Genomic DNA, 26912 nt, shown 5'->3' with positions numbered 1-26912 from the left:
CCAGAAGTACAAGGCTGTAGAGAGCTATGATTTCACCTCTGCATTCCAGCCTGGGTGACAGAACAAGACCCTATCTCTAAAAAAAAAAAACCAAAATGAACATATCCCTTCACAGCCAAAGCCATCCAATGGCTTCTTATCTTACTCAAAAAGCTATAGTCATCTTTCACTTGTGGCCTACAAGGCCCACCATGATCTGGCTCCCTAGTATCTCTCTGAACTCATCTCCTGTGATTCTCCTGCTTGCTTTTTCCTTTCTAACTACATTGGCCTTCTCATTGTCCTTAAACACTTCAAATATACTCCCACCTCAAATGTATTCCCACCAAGTACTTGTTGTTCCTTCTGCCTGGCATGCTCTTCCCTCAATTATCTCTAAGACTTGCCCCCTAGTTCCTACAGGTTTCTATTCAAATGTTATTTTGTTAGAGACCATTCTGCATAAAACAGTGATACCCCCCCAAACTCTACTTTCATTTTCTCCATACCACTTGTTACCATATGTTATATCTGACATACTATATATTTGCTTAACTATCTCTCCCTATTTAAATGTGTAAGTCCATAAATGTAAAGGTCTACGAATAAATTTGTATGTCCTGAGCACTAAGAACAGTACCTGCTTGGTACTAATTATTTGATGATTTAATGAATTTAAAAACATATTAAAAATCCTTTCTGGCTCGGCGCCTGTGGCTCAAGCGGCTAAGACGCCAGCCACATACACCTGAGCTGGCGGATTCGAATCCAGCCCAGGCCTGCCAAACAACAATGACGGCTGCAACCAAAAAATAGCTGAGCCTTGTGGTGGGCACCTGTAGTCCCAGCTACTTGGGAGGCTGAAGCAGGAGAATCGCTTGAGCCCAGGAGCTGGAGGTTGCTATGAGCTGTGAAGCCACGGCACTCTACCCAGGGCGACAGCTTGAGGCTCTGTCTCAAAAAAAAAAAAAAAAAAAAATCCTTTCTGTAAGTTTAACAGACTATACCCATGGTGGATTCTCATTTCAGCAGGAAGGGAGATTTACACTCCAGCCAGTAGTCAGCATGCTTTCACTGGGGGACAACATGAAAGAGAAGCAATTTCAATAAATACTGTCAAACACGGCCCCAGCCAAATTGCAACAAAAAAATAGCCGGGTGTTGTGGCGGACGCCTGTGGTCCCAGCTACTCAGGAGGCTGAGGCAAGAGAATCTCCTAAGCCCAGGAATTGGAGGTTGCTGTGAGCTGTGTGAGGCCACGGCACTCTACCGAGGGCCATAAAGTGAGACTCTGTCTCTACAAAAAAAAAAAAAGAAAAAGAAAAAAAAGAATTGAGTCCGTGAGGGGTGCCTATGGCTCAGTGGGTAGGGCGTCAGCCCCATATACCAAGGGTGACGGGTTTAACCCAGCCCCGGCCAAACTACGACAAAAAAATAGCTGGGCACTGTGGCAGATGCCTGTGGTCCCAGCTACTTAGGAGGCTGAGGCAAGAGAATCACTTGAACCCAGGAGTTTGACTCTGTTTCTAAAAACAAACAAACAAAAAAAAGAGTTTACAGGCTCAGCACCCCGTAGCACAGTGGTTATAGCTCCAGTCACATGCATGAATGGTAGCAGGTTCAAACCCAGCCCAGGCCAGCTAAACAACAATGACAACTACAACAAAAAATAGCCAGGCAGGTGGCAGCTGTGGCTCAAAGGAGTAGGGCGCTGGCCCCATATACCAGAGGTGGTGGCAGGTTCAAACCCAGCCCCTGTCAAAAACTGAAAGAAAAAAAAAAGGGGGGTGGTGGCGCCTGTGGCTCAAAGGAGTAGAGCGCCAGCCCCATATGCTAGAGGTGGCGGGCTCAAACCCAGTTCTGGCCAAAAAAGAATAGCCAGGCGTTGTGGCGGGTGCCTGTAGTCCCACCTACTTGGGAGGCTGAGGCAACAGAATCACTTAAGCCCAAAAGTTTGAGGTTGCTGTGAGCTGTAACAGCACAGCACTCTACTGAAGGTGACATAGTGACACTCTGTCTCAAAAAAAAAAAAGAATTGAGTCTATGGCCGGGCAGTTGCTCACTCCTGTAATCCTAGCACTCTGGGAGGCCAAGGCTGGTGGAATGTCTCACAGGTTCGAGAACAGCCTGAGCAAGAGTGAGAGCCCATGTCTCAAAATAGCCAGGCATTGCAATGGGTGCCTATAGTCCCAGCTATTCGGGAGGCTGAGGCAAGAGAATCACTTGAACCCAGGAGTTTGAGGTTGCTGTGAGCTATGATCCCACAGCACTCTACTGAGGGTGACAAAGTGAGACTCTGTCTCAAAAAAAAAAAAAAAAAAGAATTGAGTCTACTTTGTCTGAAGTTTTGGTTTTCCTGTAGGAAAACTGAAGAGAGATGGCATAGTAAGGCTCCTATGAGAGAGTAAGTTAGTTATTCTTTTGTCAGCATCAGTTTTTATTATTGGGAAACAAAACTGAAAGCCTGTAGCTATTGGTGTGGTAATTGTACCAGAATATACAGGGCCTCAGCTGGTTTTGAGCTTTCAGTATGAACTTCACAGAAGTCCTTAGTCTAATAAGAATCATGCTATAAATGAAACAAGTTACAGAAATTACCCAGCTGCTTCTCTCTACCACAATAGAAGCAGTTTGTATCCTTGTGATTGAGCAGCTGAACACCACTGCCCTTCTCTCTCATGTGTGTCTGGGTCAGAAATTAGTCTTCTGTAGAAGGAAGAGGGCAACCATAGATCTCTGTAGAAAGATTCTAACTTAGAGGGCGCAGACACACTGAACGCTTATACAGGAAGAAGGCAACACAACAAATACCCAGAGAGGTAGCAGAGTGGCTGCTCTCACTGCCCACATATTATACTATTCTTTTGGTCAACCTTCTACCCTGAAGAAGACCCAGGGTAGAAGAGGTTGTCTTCTTAAAATTCCAAACTACTCATTGTTCTACACCACGTTTTCTTTCTCCAGACTCTTTATCCAGACCAAGACGAACAGTATTCACTAGAGCCATCGAGGGCCGTGAATTACATTGGCAGGACAGCCACCTACAGCAGATAATCAGCAATGATATTTATACAGCTCCTGCCTGCCAGCAGGAAAGTGAGAGACTACTCTTTAATTCCCAAGGCCAGCCACTGTGGCTGGGTAAGTCTATCCCTCTTGTACTCAAAAATTTCAGAGTTCAACCTCTTCTCTTGCCAAGCTCACATAAGCCATCTAGATATGTACCAGCAATTCCAACTACAGTTTTGACTCAGGATATTTATGTGACATCTAAACCATTTGATTTTTTTTTTTTTTACCATAGTGATATGTGCTTGTGGCACATGTCTGCTCTATAAAAATTAGGTCAACTTAAGGAGGTGATCAACTATGGAGATTCTACTGTGATAGGTTTTCAGAAAAGATAGGATTCATGAAACGAGGCTTTTCCTTTTAGTGGTTCTCAACCTTCCTAATGCCGCGACCAACAGTTTGAGAAACACTGTTTTAAGCAATTAGCTGCTCTCTTCATTAGGTTCCCATAGTACATGTTCACAAAGAGGTACTAGATTTTATTATCCTAGCTGTGTGACTTGTTCTATACTGTACCACCATGTGAGGCAGCTCTTTCATGATAGGACCTGTGACTTATTCAACTTTTTATGCCCTTTAAAGATAAAAACACAGTTCCTGGTATACTATAGTTGTCCAGTTGAATTTAAGAACTGGACTAAACATGAATTTCCTTTATCAAGCACAAATTTTCCTGATTTGAAATAGTAACTCAAACAGAATTTTTTCTTCTTTGGTAGAGCACGTGCCTACAGCCTGTGCTCGGGTTGATGCCCTACGTTCCCACGGTTATCCACAAGAGGCCCTCAGACTCACAGTGGCCATTATTAATACCCTGAGGTTGCAGCAGCAACGGCAACTGGAAATCTACAAGCATCAGAAGAAAGGTATAATTATTAGGAGGCATCTTAGCCCCCTTAGGCCTAAGGCTGCCCAGGATGCTGGGAGGATACAAAACCCAGAACTTAATTTTCATTAAATATTATGGTGTGGCACAGGCTAGGGAATTCTAAGTTATTCCACCTACTGTGGGAAATGCTTCACTTTATCTCTATGGATCTCAATTTTCTTACTGGTAAAATGGAAATAACGCCTTCCTACCCCTCTCACAAGGCAGTTGGAAGGCTCATTAAGATCTAGTATGAGAAAACCCTTTTAAAGCTATAAAGGAATACCCACTTACGCTGAACCACCAAGCAGCCTAAATACAGACCACATGACCTTGCAGCTAGCTGGTGTGCTTGTGGCCAGTCCTATCAATCCGGGGCAAGACTATAAGGGAAGCTTTTCTTTGATTCTCAGGGTCAAGACCTGAAAGATAAGGAGAGGGACAGAGGACAGGCAGGGACAGGGAGCAGTGTGTCTCTATCACTCTCTAAAACTTTGACTTGCTTGTTTCCAGAACTGTTGCAAAGAGGAGCCACAACCATCACAAACCTAGAGGGCTGGGTGGGCCACCCCCTGGATCCCATTGGCTGCCTGTTTCTTACTTTGACTGAAGCCTGCCGGCTGAATGATGATGGCTACCTGGAAGTGTCAGGTACACGAGTCAGCCCACGACAGGCCAAGAGTGCCTTTGATGACCCTCTACTCCCTGCCAGACTCTGCTATACCCCTTCTGCAGCCTTTTATTTTCCTCTTGGCCAAATTGGATCACCCCTGAGAGGTTTTCTCAGGCCCCCTCTTTTTCCCACCTTTCTTTCCTATGATCTAGTCTTATCGTACTTTCCCATTTTATCTTGCTAGCCTTCCTTGCTCCTCTCTTTTGCTTACCAAAATAAAAAATGCCTAAGATGGGATAGAGGAATTTCAGCAGAGGCCAGAACCTAGAGCAGTCTGAAAGTGGAAAATAATTTCTACCAAGAGTGTGTATATCTCTTGCAGTTGCATAGTACTCTCTGGTTTCTTTTGAACCTCTTCCCTCTTAGTGGTTTTGTACCAATTTTACAAATGAGAAATGGGTAATAACTTAACAGAGTCTCAAAGCAGCCAGGACTAGATAGAAACAGAATTGATTTTTCTTTCCTTTATGCCATTACCATATTGTATTCATTTATCTACTTTAGTATTTAACACATTAGATTACAATTTGCTTACAGGTGAGTATTTCTTAGTAGACTATCAGCTACTTGGAAACAGAAATTAAGATTTACTTTGTGGGCTCGGCGCCTGTAGCTCAAGAAGCTAAGGCACCAGCCACATACACCAGAGCTGGTGGGTTCGAATTCAGCCCGGGCCTGCCAAACAACAATGACAACTACAACCAAAAAAATAGCCAGGCATTGTGGCAGGCGCCTGTAGTCCCACCTACTTGGGAGGCTGAGGCAAGAGAATCACCTAAACCCAGGAGTTGGAAGTTGCTGTGAGCTGTGATGCCACAGCACTCTGCCCAGGGTGACAGCTTGAGGCTCTGTCTAAAAAAAAAAAAAAAGATTTACTTTGTGATCCTAGCACTTACTGTAGCACCTGCCATTTATAGTCTTCCGTAAATATTTACTAGATGGATGAAGGAGAAAAGAAGAGAAACCAAGACTACAACTTTTAAACTTGAAGTTAGACTATAACTTCACCCTGAAATTATTAACCCAGTGGTAGAACAATAATAACATAGAAGTTGCAAGTGTTACAAAAATAAGAATTTAACTGGATGGATTCAGATTTCCTGGGGTAGAGATACAAATGGTGGTAGCTGTTATCTTTCCTCTGATCCCCTACAAAGAGAATCATTATCTTTGGTCCTTTTCATCTATACAGTGACATTTGTATCTTGAAAACATAAAGTCACACTTGGGTTTACCAATTTTCCACTTATACATACTTAGCTCATTCCTTATGCCAGGTCCTGTGGATACCTAGAGCAACAAGATGGTCTCATCCCTTTAAGGTTCTCGCACTCTAGTAAAAGAGACAGAAAAACAAATAATTACATATTGTGCTAGCAAAAGATGAGTATAAGATTTATACTTCCCCAATTAGCGTAGTCGGTTCATATGTTAAGAAAAGGGTGGGGATCTTTGTGACTCTGTATAACCTTTTTTCAGTATATTTTCCTTCCTCTTCTGGGGTTCTGATTCAGCTTTTCTGTAAAAGCTATTGACCAAGCTATATCCCAAAGGTGGGAGGGAGAGAAAGAAGAATCTGCTGGCCCTGACCTACAGAACCTCATGCCCTGTTGCCCTCAGATATGAATGAAAGCAGACCCCCTGTGTACCAGCATGTACCTGTAGCTGCAAGCTGCCCAAACAGCAGTGAGTCCTACCTATCATTGGCCCTAGAAGTTGCTCTGATGGGCATGGGTCAACAGAGGGTGATGCCTGAAGGCCTCTATGCACAGGACAAGGTGTGCCGAAATGAGGAACAGCTCCTAAGCCACCTTCAGGAGCTGCAGCTGGACGATGAACTAGTGCAAACACTGCAGAAACAGTGCATCTTACTGCTGGAAGGTAAGTAGTGAAGGGCCTGTCGTCACAGTGCCTTTGACCTGTGACCCTGGGCTCCCTTTTCTAACAGAGCACAGGTATGGGAACATTTATGACATTAAAATGCAGGGAAGGTTCCCATGGTTAGCAAGTATGCATGCATACTGGAGCTGAAGTCCAGGCTGGCAAATGGAAGCATACCCCCACCAAACCCAAAAAACAAAAAAACTTCTGGCTTATCTTCTTCCTGCAGGAGGCCCCTTCAGCGGTCTGGGAGAAGTCATCCACCGAGAAAGCGTTCCCATGCATACCTTTGCCAAGTATTTGTTCTCAGCTCTGCTGCCTTATGATCCAGACCTGTCCTATAAATTAGCCTTGCGTGCCATGAGGTGGGTAACCGTTTCCCGGCACAGTTGCCTGCACCAAAGCAGAAGTCGCCAGTGTTCAGTTTCCTTGTTTATCCTACTCTCTTCTCTTTCCTTCTTTGTCTATTCTGTTGGACCTGCCATCAAGCTTACCTTAAAATAGCTCAGATATTTTTATATGATGTAGGATTCCTATCTGGTATTCCTTGCTGGTAACCCACTTGGCTCCCTGGCATGTGGTTGATTGTCTGAGGAAGCCCCTGAAATATTAACAGATATGGAGGATATCTGAGTCTCCCTATTCTGGGGTCAGTCAGGCAGGCCAAAAAGGTGTATGAGCCCTTCCATAGCTCAATTGTGGCATGGTGCCCAGGCATGGGTCCCCAGAGGAATCTAAGGAAAGTATAGATAAATGTGTTTACCCCAAGATTTGAGAAATGAACTATGGGCATCTTGTTTGCAGACTAGTATAGGATCCTTTGTTTAGGCAGGTAGACTTGTGGGATGCAGCAGACTAAACAGAAGAAAAATTTTACTTAGACTATAAGGTTATGAGAACTCAGCCAAAACAAGAAATTGCTTGACATGTATTTCTCATATTTTATAAATAACCTTATGGCCTTTGAACTACCTTTCAAATCCATTTGGGATTATGAAGCTTGATTTCTGCAACTGCTCAGGCACTCACCTCACATGGAATATAGTATCATAGATTTAAAAACCTTTAAAGCTCTTAGCTAATACTTTCCTTTCCCCACTTCCTTCCCTGCAAAGAGCAAGTTTCTCTAAGGTGCCTTAGAAGGCCAGGGTCTGGATAGTGGCTGATGACTCTTCCTGGGTCTTCTAGGTTACCTGTTCTAGAAAACTCAGCTTCTGCAGGCGACACTTCCCACCCTCACCATATGGTGTCTGTGGTGCCCAGCCGTTATCCTCGCTGGTTCACGCTTGGACACTTGGAATCACAGCAGTGTGAATTGGCCTCCACCATGCTGACTGCTGCCAAAGGTGAGCACAGATAGACCTTAGGGTCCAGCATCCTCACTGTGCCTGGCCAGCCATGACCTGTCAAAGACTTGTCCTGCAGTCTCCTAAAGAAGAGAAGCTATTTGTTCTTCCTCAGCCATTTTAGAGTGATGGGGATTCTTACTTTGATTTCTGCTATTAGAAAGAACACCTGGGCACAAAGCAAAAACTTTGCCCTAGTTACTAATTGTAGGACCCTAAGTATAAAGACTTAAATGACCTTTAAGTTAACTTCCAAACCTAACCTTCCATATGATAAAGTCACTTCACCTGTCTAAACAGATCAAGAAAAAAAAGAGATGAAAAATAAAAATTAATACCAATATTAAGAATGAGAAAGATCAGCTCGGCCCCTGTAGCTCAAGCAGCTAAGGCACTAGCCACATACACCAGAACTGGCGGGTTTGAATCCAGCCCAGGCCCACCAAACAACAAAGAATGAGAAAGACGACATCACTACAGAATCTAAAGACATTCAAATGATGATCAGGGAATATTATGAACAAATATGCCAGTCCATCAACATAAGATGGAATGGACTGGTTCCTTGAAAAACACAAACTACAAAATCTCACTCAAGAATAAAAATGAGGCTAGGAGTGGTGGCTCATACCTGTAATCCAAGCATTTGGGGAGGCTAAGGCAGGAGGGTTGCTTGATCAAGGCCAGGAATTTAAGACTAGCCTCAGCAACATAGCAAGATCCTGCCTCTACAAAGATAAAAAAAAGTTAGCCAGGCATGGTGGCACATACCTGTAGTCCCAGCTACTTAGGAGGCTGAGACAGGAGAATCACTTGAGCCCAGGAGTTTGAGAAGTTGAGTTAAGCTATGATGATACTACTATACTCTATTCTGAGACCCTATCTCATTAAATTAATTAATAAAAATGAATTAGGTATATACCCAAAAGAATTGAAAAGAGGGACTCAAACAGATACTTGTACACCAGTGTTTGTAGTTGCAGTATTATTCTTCAACAGGTAAAATTGGTAAACAAAATGTATGCACATATAATGGAATATTACTCAGCTGTAAAAAGAAATGAAATTCTAAAGAAAAAAATGAAATTCTGATATGTGTTGTAACATGGATAAACCTTGAAATAATGCTAAGTGAAATAAGCCATTCATAGAAAGATATCTATTGTATGATTCCACTTTCATGAGGTAGGTAAAATAACCACAGTCAAGAAACATGGATTCTAAGCTAGTGGGTGAACATTCGAGGAGGAGGGGGATATTTACAGAGTTTCAAAGTATCTCTTCACAAAATTCTTAGTGATCATAAAAGGAAAAATGTATAATTTATCATAGAGTAGAGAAACCTGGCAGACATCCCTCTGAGTACATTGAGAGGTCACAGATAATATAAATCCAGAAAAAAGTAGAATAGAATAAAATATAGAATATAAGAGAAATACGTAGAGACAATGAATAGAGAAACTAGAAGAATGGGTAGTTGTTATTTAGTGGGTACACAGTATCCATTTGGGGTTATAAAAAGTTCTGGAAATGGAAAGTGGTAATAGTTGTGTAACATTATGAATTTACTTAATACCACTGACTCTCTTAAAAATGGTTAAAGTGGTAAATTTTAGGTTGTATATATTATACCACAGTCCCTTTAAAAAGAATTTAAAAAATGAATTTCAAAGAAATTAAACTTGTAGCTAAAAACTTTTCCATAAATTAAAATCCAAGTGGCTCAGGACACATAGCTCAGTGGTTAGGGCGCCAACCACATACACTGGGGCTAGTGAGTTCAAACCCGGCCCAGGCCCCCTAAACAACAATGACAACTACAACAAAAAAAATAGCTGGGCATTGTGGCGGGCACCTGTAGTCCCAGCTACTTGGGAGGCTAAGGCAGGAGAATCGTTTAAGCCCAGGAGTTTGAGGTTGCTGTGAGCAACCACAGCACTCTGTCTCAAAAAAAAAAAAGAAAGAAAGAAAAGAAGGAAAGGAAGGAAGAAAGAAAAAAATCCAAGAATAGTTAGCTTTACTAGTAAATTCTACCAGACATTTAAGGAAAATACAATAACAGTGCTATACAAACTCTCCCAGAGAATTGAAGAGGAGGAAATATTTCCCAATTCAATTCTATGAAGCCAGCATTACCCTGAAACCAAAACTAGACAAAAGTCTTTAAAAGAATATACATGAGGTATTAGTGTGCTCCCATGTAATGGGCACAGTTGAAGGGTATATGGCAGACTCCTGAGTGCAGGACACAACTACAATAAGGACTTTACCTAACAAATGCAAACATTCTAACCTAGTAGTTTGTACTCTCATATTAATCTGAAGTTTAAAATATATACATATGAATAGCCAGCCCTCTTGAGCATAAATGCAAAAATTTAAAATTGAATTTGATAAAATTTAAAATGAACATAATACTATAACCAAGTAGAATTTATCCCAGGAATGTAAGGTTGGTTTGACAGTCACAAATCAGTCCTAGGCCAGGCGTGGTGACTCATTGCTATAACCTCAGTACTTTGGGAAGCTGAAATGGGAGGATAACTTGAGGCCAGGAATTTTGAGACCAGCCTGGGTAACATCATAAGACCTTGTCTCTACAAAAAAAATTTTTTTTAATTAGCTAGGTGTGGTGGCATGTGCCTGTAGCTATTTAGGAGGCTGAGGCAGGAAGATTGCTTAAGCCCAGGAGTTTTCAGGATGATGTAAATCCACTCCAGCCTTGGCAACAGAGCAAGACCCTATCCCTTTAAAAAAAAAAAAAAAAAAAGTCCTATAATTCATCATATTAATAGAGTGAAAAAGAAGAGTCATATGATCATCCCAGCATGATCATATGTTCAAATGCTACAGAAAAAGCATTTGATAAAATGTAACATCCATTGCTAATAAAAATAATAAAAGCTCTTAACAACTCTTAGCAAACTTCCTCAACATGATAAAGGGCATCTATAATATATCTGCAACTAACCTGACACTTACTGGTGAAAAATTGAATGCTTTCTTCCTAAGATCAGAAACAAGGCAAAGGTAACTGCTTTCACCACTTCTATTCAACATCACACTGATGGTTTTAGCAAATGCAATAGACAATGAAAACAAAAGGGCAACAAAAGCAAAAATAGGTAAATGAGAATACATCAATTAAAAAGTTTTTGTACAAAAAAAAAAAATAATAGGGCGGCGCCTGTAGCTCAAGGAAGTAGGGCGCCGGCCCCATATGCTGGAGGTGGTGGGTTCAAAGCCAGCCCCAGCCAAAAACTGCAAAAAAAAAGAAAAGAAAAGAAAAAGTTTCTGTACAGAATAGGAAACACTCAACAGAGTAAAAAGGAAACCTATGGACTGGGAGGAAATGCAGACGGTGCCAAAAAATATGAATACACATTTTACAAAAGAAAAAACTATATTAAAATTGTTAATACTCAACATATACCAATAACATTTGTTATCTTGTATATCTTTTATCTCTTGTAATTGCAGAAGTCAAATGTGACTTGAGCATTACAATTTTAATAAGATTTTTTTCCTTTCTTAAAATGTGTATAATTTTTTGGCACCCTCTGTATTTCCAACCATGTACCTGATTAAGGGGGTTAATTTACAAAATATATAAGGAACTCCTACAATTCAGTAGCAGAAAATGAAAACTAAAACTAATAACCTGATTTAAAAATGGGCTGAGGACTCGAATAGACATTTCTCCAAATATGATATACAAATGGCCAGTAAGTATATGAAAAGATGCTCAACATCACTAATCATCAGTGAAATGCAAATCAAAACTACAATGATGTATCACCTCACACATGTAAGGATGGCTATTCTCAAACAATAAAAGACAAATACTGGTGAGGTTGTGGAAAAACTGGAGCCCTTACATACTGTTGGTGGGAATGCAAAATGGTGCAGCTGCTATGGAAAATAGTATGGAAGTTCCTCAAGGAACTAAAAATAGAACTACCATAAGATCCAGCAATCTCACTTCTGGGTATTTATCCAAAAGAATTGAAATAAAATTACAAAGAGGTATTAGTAGTCATACATGTTTATTGTAGCATTACTCACAATAGTCAAGTGTGGAAACATCCTAAATGGTTATCAATAGATGAATGAATTTTTTAAACATGGTACATACATACAATGGAATATTATCCAGCCTTTAGAAAGGAGGATTCCAGCCGGGTGCAGGAGCTCGCACCTGTAATCCCAGCACTCTGGGAGGCCAAGGCGGGCAGATCACCTAAGCTAGAGCTAGACCCCCGTCTCTAAAAAAAGAGAAAAAGGAGGATTCCTAAAACATACTACAACATAGATGAACCCTGAAGACATTATGTTAGTTGATTTAATAGGTAACTGTTTAAAATAATAATAGCAATATGATTGGTCCTTGAACAATGCAGGGCTTGGGGTCCTGAACTTGCACAAGTCAAAAATAAGCATACAACTTTTGACTCCCTAAAAACTTAACTACTAATAGCCTACTATAAACTGGAAGCCTTACTGATAACATAAACAGTCTACTACACATATTTTTTGTGTTATATGTATTATATGCTGTATTCTAGAAAAAAAGAAAACATTGTTAAGAAAATCATAAGAAACTCGGCGCCCATAGCACAGTGGTTACAGCGTTGGCCACATACACCAAGGCTGGTGGGTTCGAACCCAGCCCGAGCCAGCTAAACAACAATGGCAACTGCAACCAAAAAATAGATGGGCGTTGTGTCGGGCGCCTGTAGTCCCAGCTACTCAGGAGGCTGAGGCAAGAGAATCACTTAAGCCCAAGAGTTTGAGATTGCTGTGAGCTGTGATGCCACAGCAGTGCACCAAGGGGGATATAGTGAGATTCTGTCTGAAAAAAAAAAAAGAAAGAAAGAGAAAGAAAGAAAGAAAATCATAAAAAAGAGAACATAGATTTACTCTACATTAAGTGAAAGTGAATCATCACAGACGTCTTCATTCTCATCATCATCTTGTTTAGTTGGCTGAGAAGGAGGAGGTTTTGCTGTCTCAGTGGTTGCAGAGATGGAAGAAAATCTGCATATAAGTGGACCTGCACAGTTTGCACCCACATGGTTCAAGGGTCAACTGTATATTGGATGATGATAGCTTAAAAATAAGTGAAATGAATAGCACCAATGAGGTAACTCTTGGAAGGGAAGAATCAAGAATCTATTGTAGGGGTGGCACCTGTGGCACAGTGGGTGGGCGCCAGCCCCATATACTGAGGGTGGCAGGTTCAAACCCAGCCCCTGCCAAACTGAAAAAAAAAATAGCCGGGCATTGTGGTGGGTGCCTGTAGTCCCAGCTACTCAGGAGACTGAGGCAAAAGAATTCCCTAAGCCCAGGAATTGGAGGTTGCTGTGAGCTAAGATGCCATGGCACTCTAACGAGGGCAATAAAGTGAGACTCTGTCTCTTAAAAAAAAAGAATACTATTATAAGGTATTATGAAATGGTATATTTATTTGAAAGTTGATATATGTCAGTTGTAAATCTATACTGCAAACACTAAAGTAATTTTTAAGAGAGGTATAATTTATATACTAAGGACAGCTCTGGCTTGTAATCCTAGCACTTTGGGGGGCCACAGTGGGAGGATTCCTTGAGTTCCAGACCAGCCTGAGCAAGACTTCATCTCTATTGAAAATAGAAAAAATAGGCACAGCGCCTGTGGCTCAAGCGGCTAAGGCACCAGCTACATACACGTGAGCTGGCGGTTTCTAATCCAGCCTGGGTCCACCAAACAACAATGACAGCTGCAACCAAAAAATAGCCGGGGGCACCCACACAGAACTCCATAAGAGCTGTGCCGCCTGGACCTCCGTAAGAGCTGCACTGCCACAGCAATTGGCGCCCGCCCGGACCTCCGTAAGAGCTACATGGCAACTGTGATCGGTGCCCACCTGGACGTCCGTAAGAGCTGTGCTGAGACCCACGACCCATGCCCTGACCAGGAACTGCAGGAGCTACGCAACCCCACATCCTCCCTCCTGTACCCTCCCTGCCTCCACACCACCCTCGTCTGCCCAGGGACTCTGGTAGCCGTGTGCCCTCCGGAGTCCTCCCTGCCTCTTCATGGAGCCCTTCCCCTGGCCAGAGACTGCTGGAGCCTTTGGCTCTCTGTGCCAAAGTCAGTGGGCACCAGGCACTCCCAGAACCTTGTGCACCATCACCCGCCCTGTTGCTAGATCGAGGTGTGTCACACTCCGGAGCTGCTTCCACAACCAGAACTCCCTGGCTGGGGCAGCTCCAGAGGAACTACACGGGGTCACTCCCTACAAAGATCCAGCAACAAATGAGTGATCCCGCTGGGGTCTAATCTTGGAGAGACACCTCCCCAACCTGGAGGACAGCCAGAGGTAACCATGAAAAATAATCATGAGGTGAAATCAACAGAAAAATTCTGGCAATATGAATAATCAGAGTAGATCAACTCCCCCAAGGATCACTGGGGCAGACACAGCACAAGATCCCATGCACAAACAAATAGCTGAGATGTCAGAAATAGAATTCAGAATCTGGATAGCAAATAAGATTGAATTAGAATTCCAAGCAGTAACCCGAAAGATATCTCAAGAATTCAACGAATTGAAAGAGCAAATGACCAAAGACTTTGACACATTGAGACAAGAAGTTGCAGCCCTCAAAGATCTGAGAAACACAGTAGAATCCCTCAGTAACAGAATGGAGCAAGCAGAAGAAAGGATTTATGACATTGAAGACAAAGCTTTCGAACACTCCCAAACTCTCAAAGATGAAGAGAAATGGCAGGCAAAAACAGATCACTCTCTCAGAGAGCTCTGGGATAATTTGAAGAAAATCAGTATTCATCTTACAGGGATCCCCGAAAGCGACGAAGTGGCTTCACAAGGCACAGAGTCTCTTCTCCATGAGATTATGAAGGAGAACTTTCCAGACATGCCAAGAGATTCTGAAATTCAGATAGCAGACAGTTTCAGAACTCCAGCACGATTCAACCCAAATAAGACATCCCCCAGACACATCATATCAATTTCACTAAAGTTAATATGAAGGAGAAAATTCTGAAAGCAGCCAGATGAAAGAAAACCATCACCTACAAGGGGAAGAATATTAGAATAACTGCAGATCTCTCTGCTGAAACCTTTCAAGGTAGAAGAAGATGGTCATTGACTTTTAATCTCCTAAAACACAATAACTTTGAACCCAGGATCCTGTATCCAGCTAAACTGAGTTTCATTTATGACGGAGAAATTAAATACTTCAGTGACATTCACACGTTGAAGAAATTTGCCATAACTAAACCAGCTCTCCAGGATATTCTCAGACCTATCCTCCATAAAGACCAGCATAATCCTCCACCACAAAAGTAAACCCACCCAGAAAATTTTGATCAAATTCCAACTTCCACAGTTGCAAAAGGATTAAAAATGTCCACCGGACTCTCGAAAGGCTTATCGATATTCTCAATGAATGTGAATGGTTAAAATTGTCCTCTAAAGAGGCACAGGTTGGCTGACTGGATACAAAAACTCAAGCCAGGGCAGCGCCTGTGGCTCAGTGAGTAGGGCGCCAGCCCCATATGCCGAGGGTGGCGGGTTCAAACCCCGCCCCGGCCAAACTGCAACCAAAAAATAGCTGGGCGTTGTGGCGGGCGCCTGTAGTCCCAGCTGCTCGGGAGGCTGAGGCAAGAGAATCGCGTAAGCCCAAGAGTTAAGAGGTTGCTGTGAGCCGTGTGACGCCACGGCACTCTACCCGAGGGCGGTACAGTGAGACTCTGTCTCTACAAAAAAAAAAAAAAAAACTCAAGCCAGATATCTGCTGCATACAAGAATCGCATCTTACATTAAAAGACAAATATAGACTCAAGGTGAAGGGATGGTCATCTATACTCCAGGCAAATGGAAAGCAGAAAAAAGCAGGCGTTGCAATCCTATTTGCAGACGCAATAGGCTTTAAACCAACTAAAATAAGGAAGGATAAAATGGACACTTCATATTTGTTAAAGGTAATAATATGATGAGATTTCAATTATTAATATTTATGCACCCAACCAGAATGCACCTCAATTCATAAGAGAAACTCTAACAGACATGAGCAACTTGATTTCCTCCAGTTCCATAGTAGTTGGAGATTTTTTTTTTTTGTACAAAAGGTTTTTATTGGTGAGGTAGGGATGCTGCAGAGCAGCATCAAGAAGGAGAGAAAAGAAGAGAGAGAGAGGGGAGAAAAGAGAGAGAGAGGAAAGGGCGGGGAGAGACCGAGAGAGACAGAGAAGAGAGAGAGGAGGGGAAAGAGAGCAAGTAGTTGGAGATTTTAACACACCATTGGCAGTGCTGAATAGATCCTCCAAAAAGAAGCTAAGCAAAGAAATTTTAGATTTAAACTTAACCATTCAACATCTGGACTTAGCAGATATCTACAGAACATTTCATCCTAACAAAACTGAATACACATTCTTCTCATCAGCCCACAGAACATACTCCAAAATCAACCACATCCTAGTCCACAAATCTAACCTCAGCAAATTTAAAAAAATAAAAATTATTCCTTGCATCTTCTCAGACCATCATGGAATAAAGTTGAAATAACAACAGGAATCTGCAAACCCATACAAAAACATGGAAGCTAAAAAACCTTATGCTGAAGGATAGATGGGTTATAGACGTGATTAAGAAGGAAATCACCAAATTTTTGGAACAAAACAACAATGAAAACACGAATTATCAGAACCTCTGGGATACTGCAAAGGCAGTCCTAAGAGGGAAATTCATAGCACTGCAAGCTTTCCTCAAGAAAACGGAAAGGGAGGAAGTTAATAACTTAATGGGACATCTCAAGCAACTGGAGAAGGAAGAACATTCCAACCCCAAACCCAGCAGAATAAAAGAAATAACCAAAATCAGAGCAGAATTAAATGAAATTGAAAATAAAAGAATTATACAACAGATCAATAAATCCAAAAGTTGGTTTTTTGAAAAGATCAATAAAATAGATAAACTTTTGGCAACCTAACCAGGAGAAAAAGAATAAAATCTCTAATTTCATCAATCAGAAATGACATAGACGAAATAAAAACAGACCCCTCAGAAATTCAAAAAATCCTTAACGAATATTACAAGAAACTCTACTCTCAGAAATATGAAAATCTGAAAGAAATCGACCAATATCTGGAAGTACACCACCTACCAAGACTTAGCCAGAACGAAGTGGAAATGTTGAACAGGCCTATATCAAGTTCTGAAATAGCATCAACTATACAAAATCTCCCTAAAAAGAAAAGCCCAGGACCAGATGGCTTTATGTCAAAATTCTACTTTATAGAAGAACTAGTACCTATATTACTAAACCTCTTCCAAAATATAGAAAAAGAAGGAATATTACCCAACACCTTCTATGAAGCAAATATCACTTTGATCCCCAAACCAGGGAAAGACCCAACAAGAAAAGAAAATTATAGACCAATATCACTAATGAATATGATCCAAAAATACTCAATAAGATCCTAACAAACAGAATCCAACAACACATCAAAAAAATTATACACCATGAACAAGGGGATTTATCCCAGGGTCTCAAGGCTGGTTCAATATACGTAAATCTATAAATGTAATTCGGCACATAAACAAACTAAAAAATAAAGACCATATGATTCTCTAAAAAAAAAAAAAATTATATACTAAGGAGAGAAAAGTAAATCATATAAAACACTCAAGTTAAGGGTGGCGCCTGTGGCTCAAGGAATAGGTCGCTGGTCCCATATGCCGGAGGTGGCGGGTTCAAACCCAGCCCCAGCCAAAAACCAGAAAAAAAAAAAAAAAAAAACTCAAGTTAAAACCAGAAAATACAGAAAAGGGGGGATAATGAAAAAAAAGGACAAGTACAATGAACAGAAAACAGTTACAAGATAGATATTAATCCAACTACATCAATAATCACTTTATAAATTTTCTAAATATACCAAATAAAAGACAGACTGACAGAGTAGTTTTTTAAACAAGACTCAACTATATGTTGTAAGAAACACACTGTAAATATAAAGACACAGATTGAGATGAGACCAATAATCTAAAAATACAGTATAAAAACTAAAGATATAGAACTCTTAGAAGAAATCATAGGTATAAATCCTTATGACTTTTAGATATGACACCAAAAGCATGAGCAAGCAAAGAAAACAGATTAATTGGACCTCACCAAATTTTAAAATGTTGTGCGTTGAAGAACACCATCAGGAAGTAAACAGGCAACCTACAGAATGGGAGAAAATATTTATAAGTCATGTAACTGATAAGGGCTTAATATCCAGAAATCCTATAATTCAACAACAAAAACACAAACAATCCAATTTAAAAATGAATGAGAGACCAAGCACAGTGACTCATGCCTGTAATCCAAGCACTCTGAGAGGCCAAGGCAGGTAGATTGCTTGAGCTCAGGGTTTGAGCCCAGCCTGAGCGAGAACAAAACCCTGTCTCTATTAAAAGTAGAAAAACTAGCCTGGTGTACTGGTGGACAACTGTAGTTCCAGCTACTCCAGAGACAGGAGCAAGTTGATTGCTTGAGCCCAAAAATTTGAGGTTGCTGTGGGCTATCCTGACCCCATGGCACTCTACCCAGGACAATGGAGTGGAACTCTGTCTCAAAAAAATTAAGTAGGTAAGTAAATAAAAATAAGTGAGGCCAGGTGCGGGGACTCATGCCTACAATCCTGGCACTTTTGGAGGTCCAGGGTGAAGGATCACTTGAGCCCAGGAGTTCAAGACTAGCCTGGGCAACATAGCAAGACCTCATCTCGACCAAAGTAATTAAATTAGCCGAGCATGGTAGGTAGTGTGTGTCTGTAGTCCCAGCTACTTTCATAGGCTGAGGCAGGAGGATGGCTTGAGCCCAGGAATTTGAAGATATAATGAGCTATGATGATGGCATTGCAGTCCAGCCTGGCAACAGAATGAGACCTCATTTCTAAAAGATAATAATAAAATAAGAAATGAAAATGAATGAAAGTCTTTAACAGACATTTATTTAAAGAAAATATGTAATGACCAATAAGAACTTGAAAAGATGTGCAGCAACATTGGCATTAGGGAAATGCAAATGCTACTAGGATGGCTATCATCTAAAAAATAGAAAATAACAAGTGTTTTCAAGGATGTAGAGAAATCAGAACCCTAGTGCATTGCTGGTGGGCACATAAAGGGTGTGGCTGCTAAGGAAAAGAGTTTGGTGGTTTCTCAAAAAAAGTTAAACATAGGATTACCATAACCCAGCATTTCTGTTCCTGAGTATATACCAAGAAAAACTGAAAATGAACTCAGATACTCATATGCCAATATTTATTGCAGAATTATTCACAGTAGCTGAAACAACCCAAGTATACATCATACAGTGAACTATCATTCAGTCTCAAAAAAGAAAATTCTCATACATGCTACAATATGAGTGAACCTTGAAGACATTATGCTAAGTGAACTAAGCCAGATGCAAGATAATAAATATTGCATGATTAAATTTATATGAAGTACCTAACAATAGGCAAAGTAATAAAGACAGTAAGTAGATTAGTGGCTAGGAGAAGCAATAGAGAGGTGTTGCTTAACAGACACAGAGCTTCTATTTGGGGAGATGAAAGGTTTTGGAAATAGTGGTAATGTTTTCATAACATTATGAATATTACTAATGCCACTCAATTTTATACTTAAAATATTTATGATTAAATGGCAAATTATTTTATATATATTTTTATAGCAATGAATTAGACAGATAAAGAAAACAATAAAGGGATAGTGTTGGGCGGCGCCTGTGGCTCAAAGGAGTAGTGCGCTAGCCCCATATGCCAGAGGTGCCGGGTTCAAACCCAGCCCCTGCCAAAAAAAGAAAAAAAAAAAAGGGATAGTGTTAAAGTAAGCAAGTAGACCCTAAGTATAAACACTGAACAGTACTTATCTTCATTTTACACAGACATTTAATGTATATGTGACCCAGTTTATATGCTTTACCTTTCCAAATGTTTCCCACTAAAAACAGAGCCCAAAGCCTTTACCAAAAAAAAAAAAAAGAAAGAAAAGAAAAACCCACATAGGATGTGTTTTCAACACTCTGGTCCCCTCTTCCATACTAGATTCACTACCAGGCTAGCTACACTAAGAGCAAAAAGTTTGTGGAAAATTATACTCTCCCAGGAAAGCATACATACTCATTTAGCTAATTTATTATTTTCATATTTTTTAAATTTTATTTATTTCCTAGCACTTTGGAAGGCTGAGGCAGGTAGATTGCTTGAGCTCAGGAGTTTAAGACCAGCATGAACAAGAGCAAGACTCCATCTCTAAAAGTAGCTGGGCATTGTGGCGGGCACCTGTAGTCCCAGTACTTGGGAGACCGAGGCAAGAGAACAACTTGAGCCCAAGAGTTTGAGGTTGCTGTTAGCTGTGATGCCACAGCACTCTACCAAGGGAGGGCAACAAAATAAAACCGTCTGATTAAAGAAGATAGTCTATTTTTTTTTTTTTTTGTGCAGTTTTTTTGGCTGGGGCTGGGTTTGAACCTGCCACCTCTGGCACATGAGGTCGGTGCCCTACCCCTTTGAGCCACAGGTGCTGCCCTGATGGTCTATTTTTTTAATAAAAAAAATTATGTATGTATCTATTAGAGACATGGTCTCTAAAAATACAGTTGGATAATACAGCATACCTCTATGAGTAATTTAAAGATCCAGCAGGCAGAAAATCAGTAAGGATATATTGAATTGAATAGAACCATCAATTAACTGATTTTAAATGTGAATTCATAGAGTACTTTGTCAAACAAAAGCAAGATACACATTATTCTCAAGCTCACATGGAACATTTACTAAGATAGACCACATTCTGTACCATAAAACACATCTCACTAAATTTAAAAGAATGGAAATCATACAAAATATCCCCTCAGACCACAGTGTAATTAAATTATAAATCAATAACATTGAGATAGCTGGAAAAAATCCCAAATTATTTGGAGATAAAACAATACACTTCTAAATAACACATGGGATGTACAACTATTACGTACCCATAATAATTAAAAATTTAAAAGTTGACACAAATCAAAGAAATCTCAAGGAAATTTTAAGATATTTTAACTTACATGAAAATTAAAATACAACTGACCAAAAATGTGTGGAATGCAGCAAAAGCAGAGCTTGGATGGTAATTTATAGTATTGAAAGAATATGTTAAAAAAGTAGGGCCAGGTGCAGTGGCTCATGCTGTAATCCTAGCAATGTGGAAGGCCAAGGTGGATGGATTGCCTGAGCTTGATCAAGACCCTATCCCTAAAAATAGCCAGACGTGGTGGTGGATTGTTTGAGCCCACGAGTTTGAAGTTGCTGTGAGCTCTACCAAGAGTGACAAAATGAGACTCTGTCTCAAGCAAAATAAAAATAAAAAGGCCAGGAGTAAAGACCAGCCTGGGCAATATAGTGAGACCCTGTCTCTATAAAAACAAAATTTTAAGTTAGCTGGACATGGTGGCACAGGAGGCTGAGGCAAGAGGATTGCTTAAGCCCAGAAGTTCTAGGTTACAATGATGTATGATTGCACTCATCTTGGCAACAGATTGAGATCTTCTTAGTAAAAAATTTAAAAATCATTAATCTGGCTAGGTGCAGTGCTCATGCTTGTAATCCCGACATGAGCACTGCAGGGATTACAGGCAAGAAGATTGCATGATGCCCGGAGTCCAAGACCAAGCTGGGTAACATAGTGTAACTCTTCCCTTCTCTACAAAGAATTTTTTAAATTATCTGGGCATGGTGATATGTGCCTGCAGTCCTGGCTATTTGGGAGACTGAGGCAGGAGGATTGCAATGAACTACAATCATGCCACTGCATTCCAGCTTAGGTGACAGAGCAAGATCCTTCTATAAAAAAAGAAACCAAAGGCTCGGTGCCCATAGCCTAGTGGTTACGGTGCCAGCCACATACACCAAGGCTGGCAGGTTCAAACCCGGCCCAGGCCAGCTAAAAACAATAGTGACAACTACAACAAAAAATAGCTGGGCGTTGTGGCAGGCACCTGTAGTCCCAGCTACTTGGGAGGCTGAGGCAAGAGAATTGCTTAAGGTCAGCAGTTTGAGGTTGCTGTGAGCTGTGATGCCACAGCACTCTGCCGAGGGTGACAAAGTGAGACTCTGTCTCAAAAAAAAAAAAAAAGTGAATAAAAACTAAAATAAACATTTATCTGACAAACAAAAACAATATAATGTATCATTTATGTCTTCATATTAATCTGCAAAAAAATCTCACATACTTTATTAAAAATCTATCAGTAATAAAATTAATGTTTCTAATTTTAAAAAAGAATAAAAAATGTGGTAAGCAATCTAAACTAACATATTAGGAAAACAGAAAAAAGAGAATATAAACCAAAAGCTAGTAGAAGAAAATAATAAAAATCAGTATAGAAATCAATGAAATTGATAATAGGACAACTATAGAGAAAATCAATGAAAGCAAAATCTGATTCTTTGACAAGATCAGTAAAATTGACAAATCTGTAGCCAGGCTAACCAAGAAAAAAATAGGAGAGACATAAATGACTATAGTAATTGAAAGAAGGGCGATCAGTACTAATCCCATAGACATTAAAAGGTAAAGGAATATTGGCTGGGCATGGTGGCTCACACCTGTAATCCTGGCACTCTGGAAAGCTGAGGATTGTTTGAGCCCAGGAGTTTGAAGTTGCTGTGAGGTAGACTGAGGCCATGACACTGTAGCCCAGGCAACAGAGCAAGACTGTCTCAAAAAAAAAGAAAAGATAATAAAGGAACATTATAAATATCTCTATGCCCACAAATTTGATAAATGATGAAATGCACCAATTCCTTAAAAAACATAATCTACCAGAACTCACAGAAGGAGATATAAGAACTTGAATAGACCTCTATCTCGTAAAGAAATTGGGCGAGGCACAGTGGCTTACAGCTGTAAACCTAGCACTCTGGGAGGCTGAGGAAGGAGGATTGCTTGAGGTCCTGAGAAAGAGAGAGCAAGCCCCCTTGCTACAAAATATAGAAAAAATTAGCCAGATGTGGTGCTGTGCACCTGTAATTTCAACTACTCAGGAGGCTAAGGCAGGAGGATTGCTTGAGCCCAGGAGTTTGAGGTTGCTATGAGCTATGATGCCACTGCACTCTTGCCTGAGGCAACAGAGTGAAACACTGTCTCTAAATAAGTAAATAACAAAAAAAATTAAAAATAGGGTGGCGCCTGTAGCTCAGTGAGTAGGGTGCCAGCCCCATATACTGAAGGTGGCGGGTTCAAACCCAGCCCCTGCAGAACTGCAACAAAAAAAAATAGCCGGGCGTTTTGGCAGGCGCCCATAGTCCTAGCTGCTCAGGAGTCTGAGGCAGGAGAATCACGGAAGCCCAAGAGCTGGAGGTTGCTGTGAGTCCTGTGACGTCATGGCACGTAGTCTACCGAGGGCAGTAAAGTGAGACTCTGTCTCTACAAAAAAAGAAAAAAAAAATTAAAAATAATAAAAATAAGCTAAAGATCTTGAGACAGTTCACAAAAAAAGAACATATAAAGGTGGCTAAGATGAACTAAAACTGCACATAATGTGTCATTAGGGAATTTCAAACTAAAACAATGAGATACCATTACATAGTATTAGAATACCTAAATTCCAAAACACTGACAACAACAAGCACTGGCAATGATGTGGAGCAACAGGAACTCTTATTTGCTGCTGTTAAGAATACAAAGTGGTACAGCATCAAAGAAAGACAGTTTGGGATGGCCACAGTGACTCACGCTTGTAATATTAGCACTCTGGGAGGCTGGAGTGGGTGGATTGCCCTGAGCTCACAGGTTCGAGACCTGCCTGAGCAAGAGTGAAACCCCATCTCTAAAAATACTCAGACATTGTGCAGGCACCTGTAGTCCCAGCTACTCAGGAGGTTGAGGCAAGAGAATTGCTTGAGCCCAAGAGCTGGAGGTTGCTGTGAGCTATGATGCCATAGCACTCTACTGAGGGTAACAAAGTGAAACTCTGTCTCAAAAAAAAAAAAGAGGCTCGGCGCCTGTGGCTCAAGCAGCTAAGGCGCCAGCCACATACCCCTGAGCTGGCAGGTTCGAATCCAGCCCGGGACAGCCAAACAACAATGACGGCTGCAACCAAAAATAGCTGGGCGTTGTGGTGGGTGCCTGTAGTCCCAGCTACTTGGGAGGTGGAGGCAGGAGAATCGCTTGAGCCCAGGAGTTGGAGGTTGCTGTGAGCTGTGATGCCACGACACTCTACCCAGGGCGACAGCTTGAAGCTCTATCTCAAAAAAGAGAAAAAAGAAAGACAGTTTGGTATTTTTTTACAAAGCTAAACATAGTTTCACCACGTGAACCAGCAGTCATGTTCCTAGGTATCTACCCAAACGATTTGAAAACTTATGTCCACACAAAATCCTGAACATGAGTGTTTATAGCATCTTTATTCAGAATTGCTGCAAACTGGAGGCAACCAAGATGTTCTTCAAAAAATGAATGGATAAAATAAATTGTTATGTATGCATATAATCAATTATTATTTGACAATAAAATGAAATGAGGTATCAAGCCACAATAAAAGTCATGGAGGAACCTAAAATGTGTCCTGCACATTGAAAGAAGCCAATCTGAAAAGGCCACATGCTATGTAATTCCAAAAATATGACAATCTATGGAGACAGTAAAAAGATCAGTAGTTGCCAGAAACTCAGGGTTATGGGGAAAGAAATGAATAGATGGAGCACAGGGGATTTTTAGGACTGTGAAACTATTCTATAAGATACTGTGATGGTGGATCCATGAAATTATACATTTGTTAAAACTCATACAAGTGACGTTCCCTGCTTCATTGATAGAGTTCACACAGTTTCTCAGAACTAGGCTGTGGGGCCCTTGATTGTATGATACACATTTCTGGCCTGGAGCACCTGCACTGCCCACACATCGTTCATTCCCAGAGTAGGAAAACCAGTTCTTATCTCCTTGGCAACCTGCACATGGTGAAATTCAGTTTCCAATCTTGCAGCTTCACATCCAAAAGTGGTGGTGATTTTTGTGTTACTAGAGTGCCCTGTAGTGTTGTACGATGATTTTTTAACCTTCCATAAGCAGAGCATAACCACAAACAAGAGGAAGCACACATGAGCAAGAACCAACAAAAAATCATGGCCATCATGAAGAATCAGATCACCTCCCACAAGGGATGACAATGTAGCAAACTCAGAAGATCTTGACTACAAGAAATTATGGAAATGACAGGGAATTCAGATTATGGGTGGCAAAAATAATGAAGGAAAGGTGTTATGAAGAATTGATCACAACTATGGCCCAAGATGAAGGAGGGAGGAGAGGGGATGGAAGGGAAGGGCAAGGTCAGATAGAAGGAGGGCAAATGGTGGGGTCACACCTATGCTGCGTAATGCAAGGACATAGTCGGATCTATTAGTATAGAGTATAAATGCCTTAACACAATAAGTAAACGAGATGAGGTATGTTTTAACCAGTGTGATGTAAGCATTCCTAATTCTATATGAAATCAGCACACTGTACCCCATAAATGCATTATACGTGATCTATGTGTTTATGATTTAATAATAAAAAAAATGAAGGAAAGGTGGAAAATGAACAAACAGTGGTCTTTATATTCAAGGAGGCAAAGGAATGGACAGGCACGGAGATCTGGCTCTCCTCGCCCTCTGTGTCACAGAACAGCAGTTCTTAACCTGTGGGTCACAACCCATAGGAACTGTATTAAAGGGTTGCAGCATTAGGAAGGTTGAGAACTACTGGTCTAGAACAATTGGGATTAACAGACATCTACAGAACATTTTACCCCAATACTACTGAACACATTCTTCTCATCAGCTCATGGATCATTCTCTAGGATCAACCACATCCTAGGACACCAATCAAGTCTCAACAAATTAAAAAAAAAAAAAAAAAGAAATTATGCCTTATGTCTTTTCTTTATGCCAGGAAAGGATACAACAAGACGAAAACTGTATTCCATGTACCACAGTGGAATAAAAGTAGAACTTAATGCCAGTAGAAACACTTCGTTGTCACACAAAATCTTGGACTGTAAATAGCCTATTGCTAAATAATAGCTGGGTCAAAAAGGACATAAAGAAGGAAATCATTAATTCTTTGAAGAAAAAGACAGTGCTGTAAGCTATTAAAACTCCTGGGGTACTACAAAGGCAGTTACTTCAAAGAGGCAAGTATTAAATGCCCACTTCAGAAACCAGAAAGAATGCAAATGAACAATCTAATGAATCATCTTAAGGAGACGGAAAATGAAGAGCAATCTAATCCTAGACACAGCAGAAGAAAAGAAATAACCAAAACTAGATCAGAACTAAACAAAATGAAAAATCATTCAGAAGATTAATGAAACATAAAGTTGGTTCTTTGAAAAGATAAACAAAATTGGCTAGATTAACTAGAAACAGAAAATCAAGATCTTCAACAAGCTCAATCAGAAATGAAAAAGGACGGCGGCACCTGTGGCTCAAAGGGGTAGGGCTCCGGCCCTATATGCCGGGGGTGGCGGGTTCAAACCCAGCCCTGGCCAAAAAACTGCAAAAAAAAAAAATAAACAGGTAAATTCTGCATGTTGAAAAAAAAAAAAAGAAATGAAAAAGGAGGAACAACAACCGATACCACAGAGATACAAAAGATCTTCGCTAAATACTACAAAAATCTCTACACCCAGAAATTTGAAAATAGGGAGGTAATTGACAAATTCTTGGCATCACACTACCTCCCTAGACTCAACCAAGAAGAAAGAGAACTCTGGAATAGACCAATTTTAAGTTCCAAAATCAAAACAACAATAAAATCCAATCCCCCCAAAAAGTCCAGGACCAGACAGTTTCACAGCAGAATTCTACCAAACCTTCAAAGGCAAGCTGGTGTATATATTGCAGAATCTATTCTAAACATTTGAAGGAAGGAATCTTCCCCAACTCCTTCAATGAAGCAAATATCACCCTCATACCAAAAATGAGGAAAGGATGCAACAAAGAAGAAAACTGTAGAGCAGTATCATTAATAAATATTGATGCAAAAGCACTCAATAAAATCTTA

General features: G+C 40.6%; 1 protein-coding gene across 1 annotated transcript in view; it reads left to right on the top strand.

The window, feature by feature from the left end:
* ZSWIM5 (zinc finger SWIM-type containing 5) overlaps nt 1-26912 on the top strand; it is a 214886-nt gene that overhangs the window by 174764 nt on the left and 13210 nt on the right. The window contains exons 6-11 of the mRNA XM_053576771.1: nt 2944-3120; nt 3771-3917; nt 4433-4570; nt 6213-6473; nt 6703-6838; nt 7662-7819. Of these exons, the coding sequence (XP_053432746.1) occupies nt 2944-3120; nt 3771-3917; nt 4433-4570; nt 6213-6473; nt 6703-6838; nt 7662-7819 (1017 nt within the window). The remainder of the gene's footprint in view (nt 1-2943; nt 3121-3770; nt 3918-4432; nt 4571-6212; nt 6474-6702; nt 6839-7661; nt 7820-26912) is intronic.

Source organism: Nycticebus coucang, chromosome 22 (genome assembly GCF_027406575.1).
Source record: "Nycticebus coucang isolate mNycCou1 chromosome 22, mNycCou1.pri, whole genome shotgun sequence".
NCBI classification, from domain to species: Eukaryota; Metazoa; Chordata; class Mammalia; order Primates; family Lorisidae; genus Nycticebus; species Nycticebus coucang.
This window is presented reverse-complemented; position numbering and strand designations above follow the sequence as displayed.